At 34.2% G+C, this 26,000-nt stretch overlaps 1 protein-coding gene across 3 annotated transcripts in view; it reads right to left on the reverse strand.

The window, feature by feature from the left end:
* LOC116234502 (BEN domain-containing protein 5) overlaps window positions 1-26,000 on the reverse strand; it is an 854,963-nt gene that overhangs the window by 817,165 nt on the left and 11,798 nt on the right. For all 3 annotated transcript variants that reach the window (XM_090146639.1, XM_090146640.1, XM_090146638.1), the window contains exon 2: window positions 21,284-21,406. In XM_090146639.1, the coding sequence (XP_090002765.1) occupies window positions 21,284-21,406 (123 nt within the window). The remainder of the gene's footprint in view (window positions 1-21,283; window positions 21,407-26,000) is intronic.

Consider the following 26,000-nt stretch of genomic DNA (forward strand, 5'->3'; position numbering starts at 1 on the left):
ATCAAGGATCACAAGGATCAAGTGACTGCTTGAGTGATCCTATGAAGCATAATGAATAAACATATAAATCCTTTGTGTTAGTATTTCCAAAATTTAACTTGATAAACAGTGTGGTTTAGACTAACTCACACCTACAATCTTATTGAAACTTTGTAATTAGAGGCAAAGGCAGAATTTATTACTCCCAGCTTCTAATTCATATCATTAGATTAAAATAAAGTTGTGAGATCAGCCTCTGAATCAAGAAAAAAAAAAAGGAAAAGGCCTCTTTTAAGGAGGCCAAAGATTTTTCTTTAGTGTAGAAAATTACTGAAAGCAAAAGCCTTTGCAAGAAAAGAACCTGTCATTAATATTTTTGGGGCAGTACTTTGAAGGTTCTCCTTCAGTGGAGACACTATTAAAGATTTCACAAAATAAATTATTCAAATCCTCTCAAGCATTTGTCCCAAAGGCTACTTAATCATATTACCTGAAACACTGCTTTTAAGATCATTCAGAAGAGTAAACAACACCATTTAGAAAGAAAACAAGCAGGAGAGTTTCATATGAATTTAGAAAAGGTGGATTAGAAACATGTATAGGCAGGAAGAATGTACAAAAAAGATACGTGTCATTTATAAAGACATGAGGTATACAAGAGCTGCTCCAAAAGTAATTCCTGCCATTTTATTAGATTGGCCCACAATATCAGAAGTGAATGCTGGTGGTATGGCAGTAGAAATTGAACTTTCCCAACAATATTCCATTACATTTTTTTTTGCTGTGTGACAGATGGCAGCAGAGGAGCAGTATGACAAAATGGCATCTGACATGGGAGTATGTATGAAGCAAAGGTGTGAAATTGAATTCCTCCATGTAGAAAAAAGGGAACCGACAGACATTCATCAACACTTGCTAAACATTTATGGAGACCAAACGATGAACGTCCACAATAGTGAGGTGGTGGATGATACACTTTAGCAGTGGTAACAGTAGTTAACATCCCCACTGACATAGATTGTCACAAGCACGGCATGCAGGCACTTGTTCATCACTGGTGAAAATAGCTAATGGAGGTTAATGTTGAAAATACTGTCTTAGCTTAGAATTCACTCTATCAGGTGGTCTTACTGTACAATTTTTATTTGTTGTACTTTCCATGATACTTCTGGAGTAACCTTCATCCTGTTTCTACCCAAATCTTCAGGAAAGCATAAACTAAGAGAACTGGATTATTTTGTCTATGTACTTTCATTAACAAAACCTGTTTCAGTGTTGATGTCAGTTTAGAGAACAATGACAAAAAGCAACAAACAATTCTAAATATTTAACAGTCATTATTATTGGAATCAGTGACCTCAAGAGGTCCCTTCCAACCCCTCCAATTCTGTGATTATTGCTCAAAATAACCACCATGTGCAAAATTGTAATGGACATACCCATATACTAAAAGCATTATTGTGTAAACAGCTGGTTTACCAGTATATATAATGAAATTATGATAAAATCTTGCTTCAGGAATTTTATAGTTTTGATCAAATCAGATTGATATTTAATCCCTTGCAGCCAAAGAACCTCATTTCAAAACTGTCATTATCAATAAATAGTGATGCTTTCCGTTGAAGGAGCTAAAAATCTCGAGCTGTAAATAATAAAATATCAATGTTCATTTTGTATAGAAATCGTAAAGAATGAAAAAAGCAGTATTTTTAATCTGACATCTGTGAGATTTTTAAGAACTGCAAAAAATATCAGTAGAGTCCAAGACTGCAGTATAAATACTCCAAATGAAGTAGAAATGATTTAAATATAGAAACTGGCAGCAATAAAGTAGAAGGGCACAAGAGTACATGGGAGTGTCATGAATGCATAAAAAGTGGTGGCCCATATCCTAAGGTGGCCATTGTACACCCACTTCACCAAAACCACCAAGTGCCCAGAAAAAAACAGCATACTGCTGTTTTCTCTGCTCCTTGTTTATCAGCTCCCCAAAGACCTCCAATGACAGATGGGCAGTTATTTATCCATGGCAGTGAATCTTTGTTAAAAGAAAATGAGAATACAATTGTGTATTAGTATCATGAAACTAAGCTTTTTTAAAATACATACATATGTTATCAGAACTAGTAGCTCACTATTTTGTATGTACCTCGTCTTTCAAAGAAGAACTTTAAAAGTAAGAGCATTTGGGGAAATTTCTGTTTGTAAGTCATTTAGCATATAATGGGTGCTACCCTAAATAAATAATTAATAAGCTAATAAATAAATTATAAGATCTGCAGCCTTAACCATAGAAGTAAACACCAAGGCAGATCAGAGAATATGAACTATTTTACCACAACAGGATGCACCATTATTGGTACATATTAGGGAGAAATATATCTACTTATTTTGCTCAGGCATGATGCTCAATACGCATCATTAAAGGCTGGTGCTGCCTCTTATACAAGACATTTTTTTTTTTTTATTTACCTGCTGCCTAGACATCACAAATGGGCAAACAACACATTACAAATAGTTAAAACATGAAAGCTACACATCTTTATTCTGAAGTACATTACAGTAGCCCTATTTATTTAATGCTTACTTCTCAATATTATCATCATTTCACAAAGACTATGTGGTCTAAGACAAAAGGCAAAGCAGTTCTTTCATCCTACAAGCAAGGATGTTTCTGTTCATTTATTACAGCATTATTATTATAGCATTGCAGTAATTCCGCAATTGGTCTAGTTTAGCACCTGACTTACAGATCTATTTTTCCAGGTGAATTCTTCCACAATGTAATTACTAACTGCCACTTGAGGAAAATTATTTGATAGAAACCTCAATCAGTCTCACGACCTATAGTTAAATTATTTCCTCAAAGACCTCTCCACAGTCACTACAGCTGTAAATAAGTTTGATTATCTGTTATTATTACTTAAGGTAATAAAGAGTAGAAGTTGAAAGGCTTCAATCACCATCTTGCATAGGAATCTTGCATTTGAGATGCATCACATGTGGAATTTTTTTTAACTAAGAAATTGAAGATGTTATAGCTAACATTTTCTTTCTCTAACTTAAACAAAAGTTTCAGTGAACACTGACCTGAGATAGACTTTCATTACAATGCCTGTCCTACATAAAACTTCTACCATGGCTGAATTTAATCTCTATGCCACTATGAATGTAGTCAAAACAACACATTTTGAGGGCTAGAAACATTATTCTCATTCACTACACTAACCCCATTATTTAATTACCTTGAACTAAAATCACTGTATTATAATCTCCATGATAAAATTTACAGATAAATTTTCCTGCAATCTAGGCACATTTTTAGCTATTTCATCAGATTAAACATGCACAGCTTCATCATCTACCTGCTGATCCGTTGTACTTACTAGTATGATGCATTTTTACACCAAGGTGATTTCTGTGTTCCCATTTATTATACTGTATTTTTAGAAATAGAATTTGTTCCTTACATTCTTTGGATTCCTGTGCCCTGCTATATTATCAGTCCTCCAGTCACCAGCCTGCTTTGGAAGTACTTCTTGAACTCCAGTCTTACCAGCAATTGTAAAATGCCCATACCATTTAGAACTCAGCTTTACTCCGGTGCATAATGTACAATATATATATACAAGAAGCTACATATGTTAGATCAAAATTACAGCAGCTTTCTTACCTGTACCAACATGGATGTACAAAAAAACAACTGCTTGCATTCTTTTTTAAGATCTAGTTAAAACTTTAAACAATCTAGTTGATGTAATTTTTTTAATCATAAGCGATTATTTAAATATTGACATTTAAATGGCAGCAACATGTTTTTGTCTTCTGCTATAGTTAGAGTACTTTACTATATTTCAATGTCTGTCTTAATTTGGGGTTCTTTTTTTCTATTTTGCAAATCCAAAAGCATTTTCTTATTATTTCAAAGTATTTCTATGTTTGTAGTAAATTAAACATTAATCTTTCTCTGCAAATGTCAAGTGATATTTAAATGTTTTCTGGCAGATAAATGATTATTAATATTAATGCAATAAAATCACAGCTCTTTGTCCCTTCTTTGATATTTAAGAAAAAATTAAGAATGTCAAAACAGCTCTGTGAGAAGAGAATTCATTGGTCTACAATCCACTCTTCATTAGCCTGAGAGGTAAAAAATTACTGATCTTGTGAGACAATGTGTTTATAGAATCAGAAAGGGTTGAAAATGAATTACTCTATCAGTGGTAGAGTGTGTATCACTTCAATGTGAAAATGCCTTGTTAAAGTTCATTTTAATTTAAAGCCCCCTTTTTGTCATTCAAAAAGCTTTAGCACAATGAAAGAGTCTTTGTCACTTTCATAATTAGCCCTTCTTGCACTAAATGAGAATAAAATCTGATCAGAAGTCCATGCAGGCAAGGTCATAAATCAAACAGAAAAGCTCCATGAACAGTTCTGTAAGATGTCCAAAGGCACAACACAGCTTAGAATTAAAGCGCTATAGTCTAGATCTACTCCCAGAAACGCAATATAAAAAAAGCCCCAATAATATCTGTTTGACAGGCTGAATTTATCTCCATATTCTGTAGCCCTATAAACACATTTTGCTGTTTAGATACAAAAGCAATTTCAGCACCAAGGACAATTCAGGAAAGCAAACAGCTGTTAAAGTACTACTATTACCGTTAGCCAACCAAAGTTAAATTAGCTTAACTTAATGCTCACACTTTAAACTGTGGCAGTAAAAAAAATAAATAATGTCTTATATGATAATTGTCATGAAGTGGGAACAAAACTGTATTAACAGATAAAATTAAAGTTGGTTTCCTCAGGAGTTTTATATACATAAAGTGATCGTGCAGCTTAGTTCAAATGTAAAATTGATTTTATTCAGCTTCCTTTCATTTTCAGATGCAAGTAAAAAGATATTTTGAGAAATGTAATAAAATTCTCAGCCTTGGACAGTTATGGTAAGAATGACAGCACATTACATGGGGATCATCATAATACCAAAAGAATCCAAACCATCAACATAATATTTTACTCCCCAGGTTTACACAAGTGAAGATTTCATCAGAAAGTAATGCTGAAAGCATATAGAGAGTAAAGGGCAAAGAAAAGGGAAGGTAGACAATGGAGGAAAAACTGTTAGAAAGAGGAAACGGGTAGGAAAGATGTTCATTTCACAATCGGATGTATTATGTAAAGTTAAATTCTAATTTTAAGTATCAATCAGCTGAGATCTGTAAAACAGCTACATGTACAAAAACAGTAATTTTTAGGAACATACACTGCATGGATATAAACATATAAGTAAAAATCTGGGTATATCTGTGATTTTGAATACATCATTACATACATTAAAAATGCGCTACTATCCTTTATAAGCATTTGTTTTGTAACATTATTCTCTCTTCCAAAGGAAGCTCCTGAAGTTTGAAGTTGTGTATGTAACCAAGTAAATACCAAGCTATTTTTCAAGTAATGGTTTTGCCATACGTATATGAAGTGTTCCTAAAATTTCAGGTTGCTTATACAATGAGCAAAAGTAATTGGATTCAATATTTAGGAAACATTAAGACTAGTTCGCTAAGCAATAGATTTAAGAATCAACAGTATGGCAGAAAGAAGGTGTTTAGTCTATCCTGATACAGCCTCTCACTTCAGGACACCAACAGTAAACATCTTGTATTAGTTACATGGCAGTTCCACTAGTCTGTGTTCCTCCTGCTTACAGCCACCGATGCCTGAGTCATGAAAGATTGCCTCGTCTGTCAGAAATAGAAGTATCTAAAAAGTGCAAATTGTGAACTACTGCACAAACAAGCCAAGTCTGAAAACTGACCAGGGCATAAAGATTAAAGAAAGAAAACAGGTTTGAGATGGATGGCATATTATAGAAACTGAACTGTCTAGATGTTTTTCCTGTAAGAGTACTCCAAAAAGCCAATAAAAAATTTAAAACAGAACATAGAGGTTTTTTCTATATAGTAAACTGGACTGTCTTTTGAATAGAGAAAACTAATTATCTAAGTAAGAAGGAATAAAAATAGGAATCCTTCCTGCCCATTGTGACCTCGAGAGGAGCTCCTGTTCCCACAGCTACCGGTATTCTCCTACTCAGTGAACTTGCTAGAATTGCAACAACTTCCATATAGCTTCCTCTGGGATATCCTGGATACTCAGTGGCCAAGCCCATATCTGTTCCTTGTGGCTTCTGCCAGTTATTCCTGGTACTCCAGCCTCACTGCTGGCTACAGGACTTACTTCACTCCCTCACCCGCTTCACTTCATGCTCTGGAAGCATCTCACCTCCAACAGGTTCAGCTGCTCTCAGAGGGTGAAATCTCCCTTGTCTCCAGATAGCTCCACTGTGTTCTACCATGCACCTTTTGAAGGGGCATAAAGCAGCATAAAAACACAAGTGAAACAAATACTCTTTCAATAAATTTAAATAGTAAACTTCAACTTTATTAAACCAGCACTGTAAAAGACACCTTCAATCTTTCTCCCAGTTTCTCTACAATATCTACTGGAGCTCAAATATTATGTATATATGCAGATACAACGCAAGTGCTACAATTAAATAACTCAGAATACTAGTTAGATCCTTCTCAGCACGCCATTTGCATTCAACTTTCACACGTCCTCACAAAAGAGGGAAAGGATCCTACAGGAACTACTACAGGATACTACTTTCATAACCCAGGATTTCAGGTTTCCCATTTTCAAAGAGGTAAAGCCAGCCCAACAAAGTCTCCCACCATTTGTTTGTTTGTTTTTACTGTTACTTATCATATTTATCTTCAATACACAAAAATAAAAGTGGTAAATCATGACTTTAAAAGGTCTATGAAATGTGACCATTATTTTAATTCCTATTTTATCTTGTAACACTATAATGTGGTGGAAAGCACAGCAATAATAGCAGGGTAGTAAAGTCCTAGGCTGCAGCAAGTAAGGATAAGTCCAAATGCAGCAGCTTGAATGCAGAAATAAAGGGAAAAGAAGCTGCTTAGCCTTGGAAGGCTTCAGATGGGCAGGAATCTCCAACAAGATACCATCACTTCCACTGCCAACCCTTAAATGAGGTCTGGGAAGAGGTGAATCAGGGCTCCACTCCCTTCTGGTCACTCAGATGCACTGCATGTTCTTGAGCTCCGCCGGGTTGGCCCTGCCTGCCCACCAGGTGTTCAATCACTGTTTCAAGCTGCAACTTAGCATTTCAGCTACAACCATAATCAAATTCTTAGCCAAATACTGACACTACAGTTAACAAAATGCACAATCTCTCCCAACTATGCCTCCACAATCCCAGTGCTTTTCTGACAGCCAAAAAAGGGAATTGCTACAACAAAAACATTATGACAAAACAGTACTTCATATCACAGCTATGCTAGTAGGCAACGAAGAGGAGTCAGAGGACCCAGAGAGGTCATGAAGATTCTAAGACACACAGACAGGAGAATTTATTTCCCTATATCCATGTAATAGGAGCAAGTCTTCTCCTTCCTAAGCTGAAAGGAAACACAGTTACTGGAAGGGGAAGTACCACTTCACAATTCATAAACATGTTGTCAGCTTCTCTTTCTGAGTATTCCCATCATGTTGCAAGTCTGATTTTTATCAATCTCTTAAGAAAGACAGGTAGCACCTGGTTTTACAGATACCAGTTGGTTCCTAATGAGGAGGAACAATCTTTATTTTTCAGCAAGTCTTCAGCTGAGATGCTTTATCTGTGTAATTTTTATTCCATATTAAGAAAGCAGTCAGATTATACTCTTATTACTTATGTCTATATATAGGCTGAAGTACACAGTATAGTCAGAGGCATATTTGAGTCAATAAGCTATTTGCAAAACCTTGGAAGGAGAGCTAAGTTGGAGGTTTGGGCTATCTACAGGCACACTCTGCAGGAATGCTCCAATATTAATAGATAAAGTCAATCCTATCAGATACTGACTTTTCTGTTCTTATAATAATTCTTTGCTATCCAGAATTTTCAGCCCATCAGCATGTCCAGTTAAGCTTCATTTAGGATTTCAATTATGTGGATTATTAAAAAAAAATCTTAATTTTATTGCATCTTCAAGTTTGTTATTTCTCTCTGGTAGGACCATAGAAATACAAAATGAGAAAATAAGGATGTATACATTAAAAACAGATTCAGTTTTCTTAAAAGATAGTTGGGAAAAATGGAAAATAAATCAATATTGTGAAACAAAAAAAATGCAGTGATTGTTGAGCTGTTTCTTGTGTGCATGACATGACCTTGATCAATTACAGCTCAAACATCTATTTTGAGTCTTCAAAAGCAGTGACATACACAAAGCACTATTTCTATTCAAAACCAGTCTTACTGGATTTCTAAAGAGAGCTAAAGAGAGGTGCTAATTCACTTATTTATGTAATAACCCAAAGGTGTATTCAGATCTTTTCAATTAAAATAAAAAAACACTACTTTTGTTATATACTGTATTTTACTGATGGTACATAAACCCTGTCAGAAAATCCATAGCAAGGTCATTTTATGCTGAAATTTAAACTTAAAATAATTCTTTGTTTGTATGTAGGAAGCTACTGGTGTATTAATAAGTCCTTTGGTATATAAAGCACATTAACCAGAAGATAAAAGGGTTAATTAAAATTAGTTTTTAAATATATCCAAGGTTAATTGCAATTTTGAGTTTGAATCTATGTGCACACACTTGTCATAACATGTTCATTGTGATGCACAAGAAATCTCTATATTAAATGCATTAGAAACATTTCATTCCTGTGCAAGGAATTGCACAAAAAAGATTATCACTTTATGAACTAATTATTCCTATTTTTAATTTTAATAATATTCAATCTGCATTACTTTTATAAGGTATGCTTCTTTATGTAGAAATAAAAATGTTTATATTTACTGCATTAATGAAATAGGAGCAAGTTAATGTTGTTTTAAATGTTACTATTAATAATGAAAAATGTGTAATAAGACTTTAAGCGTAAGCATCCTAAAAGATACATAGATGTCACAATGATTGTTACACTACAGACATACCAAGCAGACACTTAATTGAACCTGATTGTAATCACTCAAAATGTTCTTATTTTCATGTCATCTAATCAGTTATCTTTCTTCTAGCATTCACTCATATTGACCTCTGGCCCTCTGACTAGCAGAACATTTTCCCAACTGCCACATGACTATTAATTTATAGAAAGTTTCACAAGCTTATGAGTCATCCAAAGAAAACAGAAATCACTGTATTCCTACTGAAATTTTTCCAAAGATCTCTGCTTGTAACCAGGCCCTAAAGATCTAGCATAATTATCTGTCAGCATAAATCCTCCGTGCTGGAGAAAAGTTTTAATATGTACAGTCAATGTTTTTATGGGGAAAGTTTCCCATCCAAAAGAACATACAGACAGATTAAGCATATCCTGGTCCATTTTTAAAAAAATTAATAAAATAAAAATGGAGAGAGAGATTTTGGAAGGATACATTTAAGAAAAATCTTTCAAGGAGCAATTGTGGGAATATTTGGAGAGAAAAATGAGAGAATGGGAAATCATAACTGAAATAAAATGGACTGAAACATTTCCTGATGATAATTTAGTGCAAATGAGGGAAGGAAACAAATATCGCTAAATCCAAAAGGATAAAGAACACACAGAGAGGAGTAGTGAAAAACAAAGTAGATGCTAATGGAAAGAAAATAACAGAGTCCTGGAGATGCAGATAACAAGCATTAATTTGATATAGTATTGGATATATGCACTCATGAAATGAAGCCCAAAATACTCACAGTACAAAAAAGAAGATACTTCAGCAGTAGCATTTAGAAAAATGCAGAGAGGAAACAAAACCCAACACAGGAAAAGATTATGAAAACCAAGCAAGAGAATGGCAATTATTTGGAGTAAGTGAAAATGAATCCATCCTAAAGTTACTGATACAGGAGAACTGGAGGAAATGCAGAGCAATAGCCAAAAGCTGAATTTACAACTTAATATCATCTTCTAGCTTCCAGATAAGAACATAGATTACTTACTACACTGGTGTTCTATTCCTTGTCTCAGATTTACTATTTAATAGGGAATGTGTCTGACACATTTCAGAGGATTAAGTGCATCACATCACACTGTCCAACACAGGCACAAACTGGCCAGTTCAGATATTCTGACAGCAATGTAACAGCACGATACTCAGAGTAAAATAACTATCTCAGTATTTGTCTAAAGACATTTGGGGCTATGCTAGCACTGCTATGTAACCTAATACGCATGTGTTTACAAAAGGGATTGTTAACTCCATGCAGGTATATATATGTTTTTATATGATCACTAGAGCACTGAAGATATTTCATCATATAACTTAGCAGCAACATGAAAGGTATATATGAAAGCCATCACATAAATGAACCTTAATACAAATAAAAAAGTGCAAATAAGAATAAAGATAAAGGAGGAACGTAAGTCTCTAAAAAATCCTAACTTATCAAAACTCATTGTGAACAAAATTTCTTAAGTCGAAGACCAAAATGCTAAAACAAAAATCTAAATGTACTGCTCTCTTTCTCTATGTTGTATGGGTTTTTTTTCCAATATTGCATTCATGAAAAAGGTAAAAAGTTCTTCAAATCAGAAATTTGACATTCATTTACCAACTTGGAAAAGGTTACTGGAAATAAATTATTCATTACAGTACATAGCAACACTAAACATTTTTAAAAAACATAATAAATCATCCTTCCTATGAACACAAAGTTATAGATTTAGTTGAGAGAAACAGAGATGTGATTCTACCACTAATTGTTGAAATATAATAAATCCTTAATGCACTAGGGTAATTTACCTTCCCATTATGGTACTGTAGTAGTTCCTGGAATTCCAGTAGCTGTCTAAAGAGCACATGTGATAACATATGGTTTCTTCCCAGTTTGTTTTCAGAAATATAAACACTAAATCAAAATTAGTATGCTAAAGGCCAAACCTAGAAAGCAATTAGGTTACTAAACAGAATCAATAAACACAAACCAACCTTGAACATATCCAAAATGTTTTTTAAATACTGTTAAGCTGAGCAAAATACTTTCTGTTAAAAATCAAACAGTATCACTCAGAGAATAAAAATTTGACATTTGATGTAGAAACACCACTTCTTAATTATGTTTTTCAACATTTATTCTTTCAGGACTACAGACCATTACATATCTCAGAGTCTTTTGCCTCTTCATACATTACAGTGGCAGCTAAAGACAGTAAAGCTCTTAATTTGGATTGTTAACTTTGGAACAGTTATTCTAACTTTAAAAAAGGTAACTATCTTCTAGATCAATTTAAGTGACCTCTGGAAATTACCAAGACCATTTCTGTCCTCAGTTCAAGGTCAGTGAGAGCAGAGTAATGGCAGCACCAAACTGTGTGGACAGTATTCCTTCAAGTGCAGGACCTGATGGAAATTTTCAAATCATACTATATTTTCACTGCTTCAGCCCGTCTCCTTATTCTTTATAGCATCACTGCTGGATCAAATCCTAGTAGATATAATACAAGATAAGATATGAAATTTCCTAAATTTCATTCATCATCTGGTTTATATGAAACTAATGCAAGGCACTCAACATTTCTCAACCACTTTGCACTCATTTCACAAAGCTGCTAGGTAGTCAAGAACCAAGCCTTTTGTGCTGCTATCTTCTTCATAACAGGAATAATAACACAGGTTATTGAACTAACTGAGCAAAATACCACTATTGAGTCTAGCAGAATATTCCAGCCTTCTCCCAGGTGAAAATATAACTTTACAACTACCTCTTGGCTACAAAATATTTACTACTCTGACAGCACTTCACTTTATTCTGAGTACAGCCATTCTTTCTGATCCATCTACATACCATCATCTGCATAAAGAAAATTACAAATTTATTCTATTTCTGGATAGCTCTGATTCAAAAAGGAAGATATAAGAATAAACAGCACAGGGAAGGCAGAGAACTACAATGGGTAAAGGGCAAGAAGTATCTCTAATAAAACAAACAATACTGATTTTTTTCCCACTGGCACTTCTTCTCTGGATTTTCCCTTGATTTGAGAACTCACCAAGAGGAAGTTCTGTAATAGTGGTTCGCAGCTCTTCTCAAGGTTCAAAATCAGAGAAAAGACTAAGGTAAAGATAGTGTCTGCAATGCTATCAATTACATCCACCAGAAGAAATTGACCCAAACCCAACTACAACTGAAAATTAACCTGGCTCTCTATTTGAAGAATTGATATTTCAAAGTGATAATTTCCTTAGTAACCAAAGAACAGTTCACCTGTTTCTCTGATGAGTAACTGTAGGTTTATTCAAATCCAGGGATTTCAAAGGAGAATTCTGCATCTTCACATCAAATGCTGTTATAAATATTCTTACATAAATCACAAACTCAGTTGGTTTTTTTTTTTCCCCTTGTACTTTCAACAGTTACAGGCCCCTCTGTTGTGTCACTGTATATACCTCTCTCTATACATTCATGAGTGATTAACTGATGTTATATTCGTGTTCATATTAGCATGTGCAGTTTGAAATAAACACAGCTGCATTTATGTCAATGATTTTATATTCAAATATATCTGATTATGCTGAAATAAACACAGCTGCATTTATTTCAGTGATTGTACATTCAGATAAGGGTATTTGCTCAATGTAATGTAATGTTCCTTCATACTGGCAAGGACATTGCTATTCTTTCTTATATTTCTATCATTTTTCCAGATGGAAAAATCTGAATGAAGCCAGAAAAAGGAAACTGGGAAATTTATCTCAGAACCCAGTATACGTGAAAATTTTTTTACTTATTCTGAAAACATCATAATCATCTCTGTACACAATATTTTTCTTGTTGATCTTCTATAATTTATTTTCTGTCAAAGAGCAATTTTAGAACAAAAACACCAAAATCTGGAAGTTTGATGTAAATGTATGTAAGTAGGTACTAGGAATATATAGCATTAAATCTTAAGAAAGGACCTGCACCAAAGGTGTTTCTGGATAACTGCTGTTAACGATAGCAAAGCATCTTCAACCATTACCTTCGTAAGAAATTATTTTGAATGGAAACATTAACTTTAAGATTTTCCTTCCAATTATCTGATCAAATTATAGTTTTGAATGATGCTACGTTGTGATTATATCTTTTAATCTATTTTTAGAATATAGTCAAATATAAAAGATTAACATATGAACTAAAAATGACTAAGCATTTAACCAGATGTATCTACCAAGTGAGATCAAGGTCTAAGCAGAAACAGTGCCAGAAAGGGATCCCTAGATAAGAGAGTGGGAACAATTCAATCATTTAAAAGATACCCTTCTGAATAATCCCTCAACTTACAGCAACAGCTTATGAAACTTCTGAGCCAAAGGTGGTGTCAGTGTATAGTAGCTCTCAAATGACTTTATTTTCCTGGTCTTATCGGATGTTTTATTGGTAGAAAGCATGACACACAAACTAGCATCCACAATATCATAAAGGAACAAGTTCCACAACTTAATTAAGCAACATGCAAGTAATCATTGCCCTTTGTTTCCCTTCCACATGTTATCTGCTGCTTTCATCTGATAGCCCTTTTTGTACAAAGAGATGGGGAGCCACTGTTCCATATTCAATGTCATTTTGACTGAGAATTATAACTCCATACACCTCCAATATACACTTTGTCAGTTGTCTCTTTTCCTGACTAAGGAGTCCTACTCTATTTTGTTGTTCCTCATAAAGAGAATATTTAATTTCTGCTCTGAACTTAAAATTATCCGATCTAAGACACTTCTGTATCCATTTCCAGCTGTTTATTCTCAATCTTCTTCAGGCCAATCAAACAAGTCAACCATTCCTGTGCTTGTATTTGCTGTGGGGATGCAAACATGGTAAGAGGCAGGAAGGAAAGGTTAAGTCTTGAAGAACGCAACGTGATTATCAAATAAACAGACTGAAAATGAATATCACACCAACTACAGCTAATTCCCTAATTTTTACCAATACTATTATACTCTGTAGATCTTATCACATTATCATTAGTTCCATAAGTCATTTATATCCATTTCTCCCAAGTTAATATACTTGACTAATACTGTATTTGTTGGCTGAAACCACATGAACACAAAGCACTCCTCCATTTGTAAAAATGTCTTCCATACTTGTTCTGTTTAGATATATAAAAGGTTAATATTTAGTTCAATTTGAAATGCTGACCTAGCAAGAAAGAAATTAATTTGGCATTACAGCAGTAACATCAATTTCCTATGTAACTTTAGTAATGCATTTACTGGAAAGAGATTAATATCAATTCCATAAATCATTCACATGCTTTTTTCCGGAGTTTGAGACATCTGAGTAATGTCATATATGTTAACTGATATCACTTTGTGCATGCTACATCCATTAATCTATGCCCAGGGTCATCATTAAAAAATAAAAAATATTAAATCAATCTTTTGTTCTTAATTTTTTTGTGACTTCTAACCTGCAGTAGCCCACAAGTATTGATACTCTGATAGAATAACACTACTTTGAACTGGGAACAGACATTTTCAGAGGAGGGAAACATTTGTTAAATTATCCCTGCTGGAAGCAATAACCACTTAATATCTTTATGTGAAATATGGTATAAATTACTGCCAACAAATAAGAAAATAACTAAAATAAACTGTTTCATTAATCAGATACACCTCAATGCCACAAAAGTAGGCTGAAAACAGGCATCATCACTAATTATAATATATTAATGCTCATTTATTTTGCTTCTACACTGCATGTAAGCATTCTTATAGAAACAAAAGCCAAAAAATCTACCTGATCTAGCGATTCTAGCTAAACAGGGCCTACCGTGAAATAGGAAGTCTGGAATAAAAATAAGTTTTGGCTCCAAAAAGCAGGTTGGTCTCCTACCAGCAATGTTTAAATGTGCTGGAAGAAAGTAACTTAACCAGTGTTTTTTTAAAACTTTTTATTTCTATTACTATGTCATTTTTACCCTTGTTTGTATTGTTTTATTCACCATCTAGTACATTATAGCAGTGCCAGCAAAATCAAGGTGAAAGAAAGGTATTTCTGTTCCTTTAGATGTACACACAGTGTTGTTTGACTATTTTGGAAGCATATTACAATAGTACATTAGATAGACAAAATGCAACTACTTCCTATGGTGTACTTCAATTTTTCTTTGTCCATAATACTAAAAGCATCATCTTCTGTACCATCTTAGTTTCCTTTTTTTTTTCCTTTAAGTTTATACAAACAAAAATACCCATTTCAGAAAATTTCTTATAACTCAAATTTTACAGTAATTTTGTAATCATTAGTAAGATTAATCTCATCTAATATTACCTGTCTGAAGTTACATGTCAGGTCTTAGCAACTGGGACACAAGTATCCCCGAAGGGCAATTCATCCTATACTATCTTTGGTTTTATTCAAAAGACATCTTTGGTGGTAAAGCTTAAAGGCCTATTTCACGCTTGTAAGTGGCTACAATGAGATCAGCAGAATTACAATCACTTACTGTAAGTTTAAGTGTTGCTTAAAGTGTTTTATAAGTGCATTATCCTATTTTTGAAATACAGAAAGATATTTAAAACCTTAACAAAAAAGATACAAGGGTACTTCTCAGTCACATGAGATCTTTTAATACATTGTATGTCTTAATTTTTTTCCAGTTGATTGAAATCATTTTCACCAGCACTGAATTTTTATCAGATTTCTAATATGAAATATTTTATAAACCAGCTGCAGGAAAAGATACATCAATGTTTGTCAAACATATTCACTGTAAGGTGGTGGTATATCTATCAACATAATAATGTGAGGCTTACAGTAATTGAGGTTGAATCAAAAATCTCACAGAACTTTAATTACAACCTTTTGAACATAAGCCACAATACACAAATTACCCAATCACAACATTTTTTTCATAAAAAATAAGAATCCATCCAAAGGATGGAAGATTTAATGACTCTTGGCGGAGTTCCACTTCTGGTTGAAATGAGAATAAAAGCAGACGGCTGCTTCATTTCTAATTTCAAGAAACAGTATTTTTAACATTTAAACAGCATTATATTCAACTAACAAGCCAAAATATGTATTTTCAAAACCTTATAACAGGCCCCTGTATTTAACAGCATGAGCACTGAGATTTAAGAACCTCTGTGAGCCAGTCTTATTCTTTAATCCTCAAATGTAATGATAAAGCAAGCAATTTGAGCTATAAGCAGCAGAAACTGTCAGGCTTGGGACATCAGGGTTTTGTTTTCTGTTCCTTCCTCTATTGCCATAACTGTCCTTGCAATTCAACACCTAACAGTCTACCACTAACTTCTGTTTCCCATGTTCCCCATGACATCCTTCCAGGCAAGAGAGGATGTGCTGTGGTTAATCCAGAAGTATGTACAGGCCAGAATGACCAACCAATACTCCAATGGAGACTGACAATCCAGATATTAAACAAAATGAACAATACTTTAATTCTCTTCGCTTTGACCTTCAGTGAAGACATAGCTGCCAGTGTCAATGGTTTTCATTTGCCAGGTCTCTACATCAAAAAATCAGGGGAAAGAAAAAGACACTCGTTTTGATTCTGCCTTCAAAGCACTCTGTGACTAAGATGCCAAGACAGCTATATCCTGAAAAAACAGTCCTTGCACAGTACAGAAAACGGTCTGCAAGCCTCTCTGGTACACATGTATTCTCAACTCAGGGGAAATTTATTCCTATCAAAGCACTATGACCAATGCAGTGATCAAGATGATTGCTCAGTGGATGTCACCTCTTGCAGGCTTTTTGAAGGCTACAGAAACACAGATTGAATACGTGCCAGCATGCGCCATGCTTTGTACCCTCCTAGAACAGTCTCTAGACAGCATTTCAAAGAACAAGTTCTCCATGTTGTCTGATGGCACCCTCTAGAGTACTCCAAAAATCCAGCACACTTGAGGTTTCTCCATATTTGAGTTGATTGTGCAAGGAACTCTGTTTGAACACCCAGAGAACCCAATAAAGCACCAACGTTCTCAGAAGAAAACATTAATTCAAATCCACAGATTTCAATCTCTCCATGTTTTGTGGTCCATTTCAGAGCTACAGAATTATTTCTAATACCTTACAATATTATACTCCAGCCTGTTCAGCCACGCTTTTGGGCTTAGAAGAAAATCATAATGTCACTTTCAGGTCCTTCATTCTATCTGAGTCCTGACAAAATATTTCTGTAGCCTGCAAAAGTTTGGTCAAACCCTTGAAGTTCCCATGCTTCAGGATTATTGCCCAAACCCTCCCTATCGTAGAGAGGGAACATCAGACTGGCATTCTTCACAAAAGGTTGAACTGGCATCTGCACCATAAAAATACCAGATTCTTTTTAAAGACCAAGACATTTGCTTCATGTTTTCTTTGTTCACTTTGCAAAACAGATTTGAAAGGTTTTGTGTGAGTCACATAAAATTAATAAAGAATTATTACCTTCTACAAAAGAAAGTGAAGCTGTTACATAAGTTCCCAGAAGAAAAAAGCAGTTCTTTCATCACTGGGGAATACTAGTTTATAATCTCCAAAAATGAGCAAATAAAAATAAACCCTAACCACAACACTAGAGAGACCATTGACTAAACCAATGCCATCAGAAATAAGTTCTAAGCCAATACAAAATAACACAGGTAACTAGCTAAACTAAATTTAAAGTCATTTAGATCCTCACAAAATAAAATGCCTGAAATACCAATTTGCCCTGAAGCTGTTAAAGTACCAGATTCCCTAAAGAACATCAAAGTTTGGGCCTGATGCAATTAGGAAGGACTTCTTCGTACAGCAGGAGTGAATACAACCCTTTCCTAGAAGGATTTTATTTTGCAAAATTCTCAGTTTTTCTAGAGCAGGGGATAAGAGAAACATTTACAGAGCACTGCACTCCAGCAGGATAATTTGATAATGTTTTAATGAATAATAGCAAAAAGAAACTATGACTGACCCAAAATCATACATTTCAAATATGAGATTTATTCCCTTTTATAAGTTCTATGTACAGATAGTTGTGTTTCTATTCTGTCCCAAAACTAACTCATACTTCTTTGGAAAATTAGCACCCAAAAAATACATCATGACATATAAGTACAAAAAATCTAAGTTTTATTCTTTTATGCTAATGATAAGTGAATGTGAAAAGTTTCTACTGGACTTATATCCTTAAATATTAATAAAGACAACAAGGAAGATTCCAGTTGTTACCACATTAGCTCAAACTATGGGAACACAAATTCAAATTCCTTAGATATTTGCAAGTTGATTATATTCTCTCTGCTTTACCCCTCCATCTGTTATTTATAAGATAAATGATTCAACCTCTATTCTTCCTTTTCAATTATTTATTTATTTTACAACAAATATTCTTTCACTACTATTAAATTCATCTAGAATAAATTAAGTGCAAGCTACAGTCTAGTTAGCTAGCTCATCTGAAAAGGATCTGGAGAGTATAAAGGATCACAAATTTAATAAAAGTCAATAGTGCCATGCTATCGTGAAAGAGATTGGACTGAGTCACAGAAGTAAATAGATTGCAAGGCATATCATGCAATAAAGTCTACAAGGTATTGGCATCAGCATATCTGAGTATCATGTTCATCTAGGATCACGGCACATCAAGAAAGGCATAGAACAGCTGGAAGCAGTCCTGAGGAAATAAAGAACGATAGGAAATTTGGAAAATATGGCCAGTGAGGAACTATTGAAAAAATAGCAGTTATTTAACCTGAAGAGTGAAAGGTCAAGGAAAGATAACAGCTTTCCACTAAGTCAAAGAAAGGAATAATCTCCTTTTTGTGCCCATCATATTGGAAAAGAACTAATGCATTTTTGGTGAGAACATCTCATTGAAAGAAAAAGTTTCTTATAATGAGCAAACAGAACTATGAGTGAATTGCTGCTTTCTTATTGAAACATTCCTCACTGAATTCTCTGCAAGAAGGGAAGATAAATATCTGTCAGGAATAGTAAAAGTAGTATATTTGCCTTTCAATAAAAGAGTGGACTAAAGAAATTACATCTATTTCAGTTTGATTTTATGATTTTATAAAAACAAGGTCCTTCTAAACAGCTAAATAGGCATTGCTTTTTAGACTACATGAAAACACGTCTGCCTCAAATTCACACTCCTGAACACTACTTAATATAGTGACAGCCATCACAAAAAAATGAAAGATAATTAATAGAATTTATTTTACATGTGTTAATTTTTTTTTTTTGTTTACTGTTTTCTACAAGTTAAGTAATCTTTCTGTTCTAAAAAGGTACATACCTCCATTTCTGTAATATAAAAATTAAAGAGTCATTGAAAAATAAATGTAGAAGGGACCTTTCAGTTCTATCAACCAGATATTTCAAGAAAACACAGAATGTAAGGATAGGAAAGCCACTTGTGGAATTGCATTTAACATAGCCTTTATTTGGAAAGACAATCATTAAATTACTCTCTAGGTATCAATGTCAGTCAGTTTTGCTTCATCCTGTCATAATTTTATCAGGACCACAACCACTTCCAGGGAAAAACTCCAGCCTGCAGGAGTTCAATGCTCTCAGTGTGGTCCTGTAAGGAGCCAGGAGTTGGAGTCCATGATCCATGTAAGTCCCTTCCAAGTCAGAATACTCTATGATTTTATGAAATGCTGTATATTACTCTTAGGTTGATGTTAGGGGATAGCCTTAATAACAATTTGATCAAATATTCAATAAGCAGTTAATTTGTTTTGACCCATTAAGTTACTGTAAACAATTATTTGGCTGACATAACAATAAAGTGAATTTACAAATTAAGTAAACACATTATTAGTATTCTTGCTAATACATCATCATCATGCAAAAATAAATGAAGTTATTAATTTTATTTATATTTCTATTTTGGAGGTGTCTGAATATGCAAAGCAACAGAGACTCATCATGCTACAGTGTAAACAAACAGTATTTCATACAGCATCTGCCCCTACCACATGCTATAACTGTCAAATTAAGAATATTACCTTTGAACTACATCAAAGCTTTATTTTAAAAATACAGTTAATTCTATTGTTCAAGAATTGCAATTTGACCACGACAGCATTCTTCACATTACTTCGCATATAATTTCATGGCTGCAAGTGATCCTTCTTTTCACTTCATAGCAGTTTCATACAATAAACTCAATTTCTAAACTTGGCTAATGAACAAATTTCATGAACTGTTTTCAGATTTAAAAATTCATAAATTGATAACTTATGAAGTAGCACGTAAAATATTTTAAGAAATGTGTTAATGTTAGAACTTCTAGAGATAGAAGAAATGATACTATTTAGTAGTAACTGTCATTTACACCTTTTACACAAAATAATCAGAGGATTTAAATAACTCAGTTTAATATTTATCCAGGAACTGGCAGCTACTATTCTACCCTGAGGCATGTAACTCCTCATAAAATCCTCATTTTACATGACACTCTAGCAGTTTTGGCATTACTAACATCTCTCACATAAACCATGCTGGAAACTATAGTTTATCTTGCCAAATGCCTTTTGTACATATGGTGTTTAACAGCACTCTGCAGGTCTGTAAGCCAGTAACAATAGATGCAAGCTAAAAATCTAGAGATAAGCATACATGTAACATGAAGATTTAAACTGAGCTATATGTTCATATATATTATCTATATACCTTCACACACACAAACATACATAATTAAAAAGATTATTTAAATTAGTATACTAACTATAACTTTTGTAAAAATAGTTTCTCTTTCAATTTGAAATAGCTTCCTAAAAACTAAATCTGCTCCCACTGACACCAGAGTCAGAACTTGGAACAACCTCAGCAACGCAGAACTCAGCCACAAGAAACACAAACAAGAAATATATTTGAAGAAAACAAGTACACATTTATAATATTTTTAACTACCTAAGGATGGGCTTGGTACTTTGTCAGGTTAACCTCTGCAGCAAACTTGAGAATTATTTTTTTTAATAACATTTATAATATCCTGAATTTTCAATTTGTTTCTATAAATACTGCGTGTATAACAATGCATGTAACACTAGAACAAAACCCATTTATGTATCTACATTTAATAAGAGAGAAAGACACAATGAAACTTGTACTGTAGGTAAGAGGTTTCACATTTTCTTATTGTGCAGTCTGATTCTATGTCATCCCTGAAGCAAATCAGTGAATAAAACAGTGTTTAATACAAATCTTTAAATTAAGATGCTTTTTATCAAAAAGAGTGACGTATGTATTACTATATTGACAGTTTGGTAACAAAGAAATGTGAAAATGCTTACCACTTTCAAAACAGGCATCAAATACAAGATGTCCTTTTTTAGGCTGTCCAGAATACCCAGCTGGGAGAACAGCATACTTGTTCACATTTCCTGCTATGATTTCATCACCTCCTATGTCACTACCTGTTGTAGCAAAAGCAGAAATAAAGCATGAGCATGAAAAAAAACAATTGAAAAACCAATAGATGGATGCACTTCTCTAAATAATATGAAATTCCCACCAGTCAATGAGCTCTTTTTTTTCTTCTCCAAAGTTCACTCAAGAACTTGGTCAAAATAACATTTGTATATTAAAGCTTCTCTAACAAACCACAGTCTGACTTTTTGCTTTTCCGTGTCCTACAGTTGAACACTCTCTTATGCAATGAAATTTAATCTTCAGCTGGATCTACTTGGTTTGACTTGAACTCTCTAGTACACATACTTTGCATGGACTCCCTAGAACTGAACACCTATCACAGCACATTCCTATGGGCATTAATGGAATCTTTTTCCTCTATCCTGCTGCCTGTTTTCATGCATCTTAGTGTAAACTTAGAATCTCTGAGAACAGTTAAGTCCCATTCCTGTTTGTAAGTTTAAATTTCTAAGAAGAGAGATATATTCATGGAGAGGTGGTCATGTAAACCTTGCTTTCTCAGCAAACAAGGCCCAGAAAGTGAACTTGAGCAGAGAAAAAATTCAAAAATAAAGTTTTTATTTCAAAATAAAATATGAGGACAAATTTTTTACACTACCACACAACTTTTGTCAGAATGCAGCATTAGTGCATATATATTGAAAACCTTGTCCTCTCAAATTACACTGTCTAGTAAATTACAGTGTGTACAAAATTTGTTTCCAAATAGGAATGCAAAAACAGTGATTTTTTTTTCATTTGAGATATGTAGAAGAAAATAATTTAGTATTTCTATATTGCATTATACATTTTAATGAAAGAGATATATAGTAATATAATTAGCTGTTCATTCTTCCAACACTGGCTCATTTTCTTCATTAATTACTGTTTGGACAAAAATATTTAACAATAGAACAACTATATTCTGTGTTATGGAAAACTAGAAGTAAACTTTATGTCTTCAAGTGCAAAAGGTGCATGATGGAATAATGGGATGATAAAATCTTATTTCATTCTGATAAATAGAGCTACGGACACTTCTAGAAATAGACTTTTGGTCTGAACTGATTTTTTGACATTTAAATGGGTTATAGGCGATGATGAATGTGACATAAAGCTCAATTTGTTTTATTTTTATATTGAAAACTATTTCACACAAATGTTACAAGCAATTCATATTGCCCTGAATGATGAAAACAGCTTATTAATTAAAAGTGACCTTTCCATACATAAATGTATTCCACCTCTTGAGGCAAAACACCTTAGCTGAGGTAACAAATTACATCAGTGTGTTAGTGACACCACAGCTAAAGGGTCTGGAAGCCCTTCCATTATATACCCATATTTTCAGAGGCATATAAATCCAGATTTAAAAATACGTGCATCTATGTCAATACTTGGCATACAAATTTGCAGTCTTCCATAGAAGAAATTTGAAACTTACTTTCTTTGAGAAGTCCTGTAACAGAACAGAATTTAAACGTTTTCCTATTTTATCATAATACCAAAATTGATAAATTAAATACTGTGTGCTAATATTTTTTAGCCAAATTATTATTTGCAACCTCAAGGTTATTAGTTTTAAAAATGAATGGTTATAAATAGATAGCAATTTGTGGGTAATTGTTTTCTTTAAATATAGAATAATTTGCTTAACCTTATTTTCATTTTTTTTTCCCCACTCTGCAGAGTCTGAGCAAAACATATCAGCAAAGCTGCTAATGGCTGGTAACATCAGAGGCAGACCTAGACCTGAACAGGGCATCCATGTCCGTATGGCCACGATCATATCATTCAATACAACTTATCCCTCTGAATCATGCAATTAATAACAGCAGCCACAGAAAAACAATCTCCTGCGTTGCAGTTCAGTGCCACTTTGATGAAGAGACCGCATGTGTCTGTAGCAGTTGGTCAAATTCATTGTAATTCAACACATCCAAAATACAAAGCAACATTCAGGGAAAACCTGCAGATCTCCCCCAACAATGCTGGGGTAGCCAAGGACCAAAGTGAAAGAGAGGAGGCTGGGTGGCAGCTGAGTACAGCAGCAAGAACGGAACTTCTCTTGGTAAATGCTCACTTGCAAGTCTCAACTAGAAATTTCGGCTTCTAATTCTTAAAAGATTGCTGGGAAATACCACTTAGATAGAGATGAAATGAGGAAAGGTAACAGCAGCACTGCCACTCCAAGACGATTATAGGACAAACAGACAACACTACAAAACAACGTTATGTCCCAATTGGTCTGCCTCCCTTACCTGATATAGAGAATACCTAAGCTGAGCTTGCACTGTCGTATTACAAAATGAGACGTGGCTTCACACTTGTCTGTTCAGCAGATGCAGCAAGTGTTGCTCGTAATACATTACAATCTTTAGATGGTGAGAACCATGTTATACAGTGCTGTAAGGCCTCTTCCCTTCACAAATGGGGAGCCCCATGTAGTTGCTCCTGGATGATGGCAAGGATGCATAACTGAACATTGTGGGGTAGGGTAATAGCACTCCAATCACAAACAAAATGAAAGGGGAAGAAGAGAATTACCTTAAGAACATATTGCACTATTCTCAAGAACAAGTTGTCCTTTGGAAAAAAGGTCAGATAAGACAAAAAAAGAAAAAAGTAACTTAGCAAAGAAATTCTCTCATACCGTAGGTCTTATTTGGTCAATTATTTCCCTTATAGGTTGAAAGCACATGGCTGTTTATACAGTTTCTTCATATCTTAAACACCTAAGTTCCCAGCAAATCCCTAGCATTTACTTCTACCACAGTATTCAACTTCATCAGCAATTTTCTATGAAGAATAAAATCTGTAGCTATACAAAATCTTGTAAGTCATTATAGAAGGTTTTAAAATACAATCTGGACAGTGTCTTTCAGTGTCTAAATTCATCACTATTGTCACTGCGGTGAAGCTTCACATCGAAATAGTGAGAATGAACAGAATCAGTTACAAGAAACTTCTTGTCTTAGCAGGAAGACTTTGGAAACTTCCAGAGCTTCTTACTATTCTGAAGTTCAAAGGGTAAAGCAAAAAATTTTTTAATTCAGGCAAAGATGAAAACAGTATTTGCTATAGTAAACATCATGCAAATTCAGATACTTTTTCTAAAAAAATACCTGCAGCCTCTAGAGAAAGTAATAGTTATTCCTTGCACTGGGTAAATAACAAACCCACTTCCAGCTGTGATGAACTTCAGAATCCACAGAGATGGCAGCAAGCAGCTACCCCCATGCAACATTAACTTGCAGAGAGCACAGCTGCATGAAAACAGACAAAACTTCACCTGGAAAACCCACATCATACTCATAATCAGGCTTACTGCCCAACAAGGATAAACAAGTGGAAAGGTAAAATAACCTGAAAAGACCCAATAGCCGCAACTGATCTTTGTCAAAGTGTTTTGTTTAATATTAAAAATGTCATCAAGATGCCTCTCAGCTCATTCTGTTATCAGGACCAAATTAGGATTCTTGCTTTTGGCTCTGTCCGGAATAGGAATTGAATTCTGAATGACCCATTGCTATAATCAGAAAGATTAACACAGTGGAAGGGCAGTACAGGAATGTAACAAGAAAGAGACCAAGACCACCATGGATGGGATGGTAGTTTAAAGGAAAAGTAAAGATGCTCACCTGTCTCCAAAGACCTAGAAAGACTCCAGAAGAGAGGGATCTCAAACCAGAAAACTTTATACAGGGACAGTCATCCCTTAAATGAGGTCTAAAGAGGTGCAGCCAGGCTCCACCCCTTCTGTTCACACAACTGAATTGCCTTCACCTGTGCTCCCAGGGCTGAGCCAGTGCTTTCCCCATGTGCTCAATCAGTGCTTCAGGCTGTGACTCAACAGTTCCCATACACACACATCAAAATCAAGTCACTAGGTCTAAAATATACACTGTGAAAACTGTTTTATTTTGAGTGACTTCCTGAAACTTAATGGCTAAATTAATATCAAATAGAGTAAAATTGTTACAGAATTTTAAAACCTAGCTACCTTGCTAATTTCAGCTACCATACATTCCCTATCTGGATATTGCCCAATTATGATGATAACTTGCATATACTGCTTAAAGATCTGATTACCAGATTCTCATCCTCCAGAGGCCAAGAGGAGTTTCCAAGTATTGTAGCAAAGACCATCATCAGCCATAAACAATATAGTTGTTGTAAACCCATATAAAGAAGTGCATATGGACTCTCAGTACAGTCTACAATAAACAGAAATTTGCTCAGGTGTTCAACAATAGTTCCTAATAGCTTCTGAATGTAACAAGTCCATAGATGAATCTTGTTCAACTTATGTTTTGGACTAGAAACTATTATGAAGGATGTGTCAATAATAGTGTCTTCTCCACCAATCAGAAAACTGAGAACAGAGTAATTTTATCAAAATTATTTTATATCTGTATTTATAGGGAAATTCCAAGAAATCTATGTTGTTAATAGCTCATTACGTTCCACTTTTCTTTGAATATTTTAATTAAAAGATTCAGTTAACAATGTTCCTAGGCTTCTGCAACACTGGTAGAACTTATGTCTGCTACGAGTTCTGAATTCTCTATAGCTATCCTAAAAGTTCTACAGGCAGCA

This window comes from Phasianus colchicus, chromosome 9, assembly GCF_987193195.1.
Source record: "Phasianus colchicus chromosome 9, bPhaCol1.hap1.1, whole genome shotgun sequence".
Lineage (NCBI taxonomy): Eukaryota > Metazoa > Chordata > Aves > Galliformes > Phasianidae > Phasianus > Phasianus colchicus.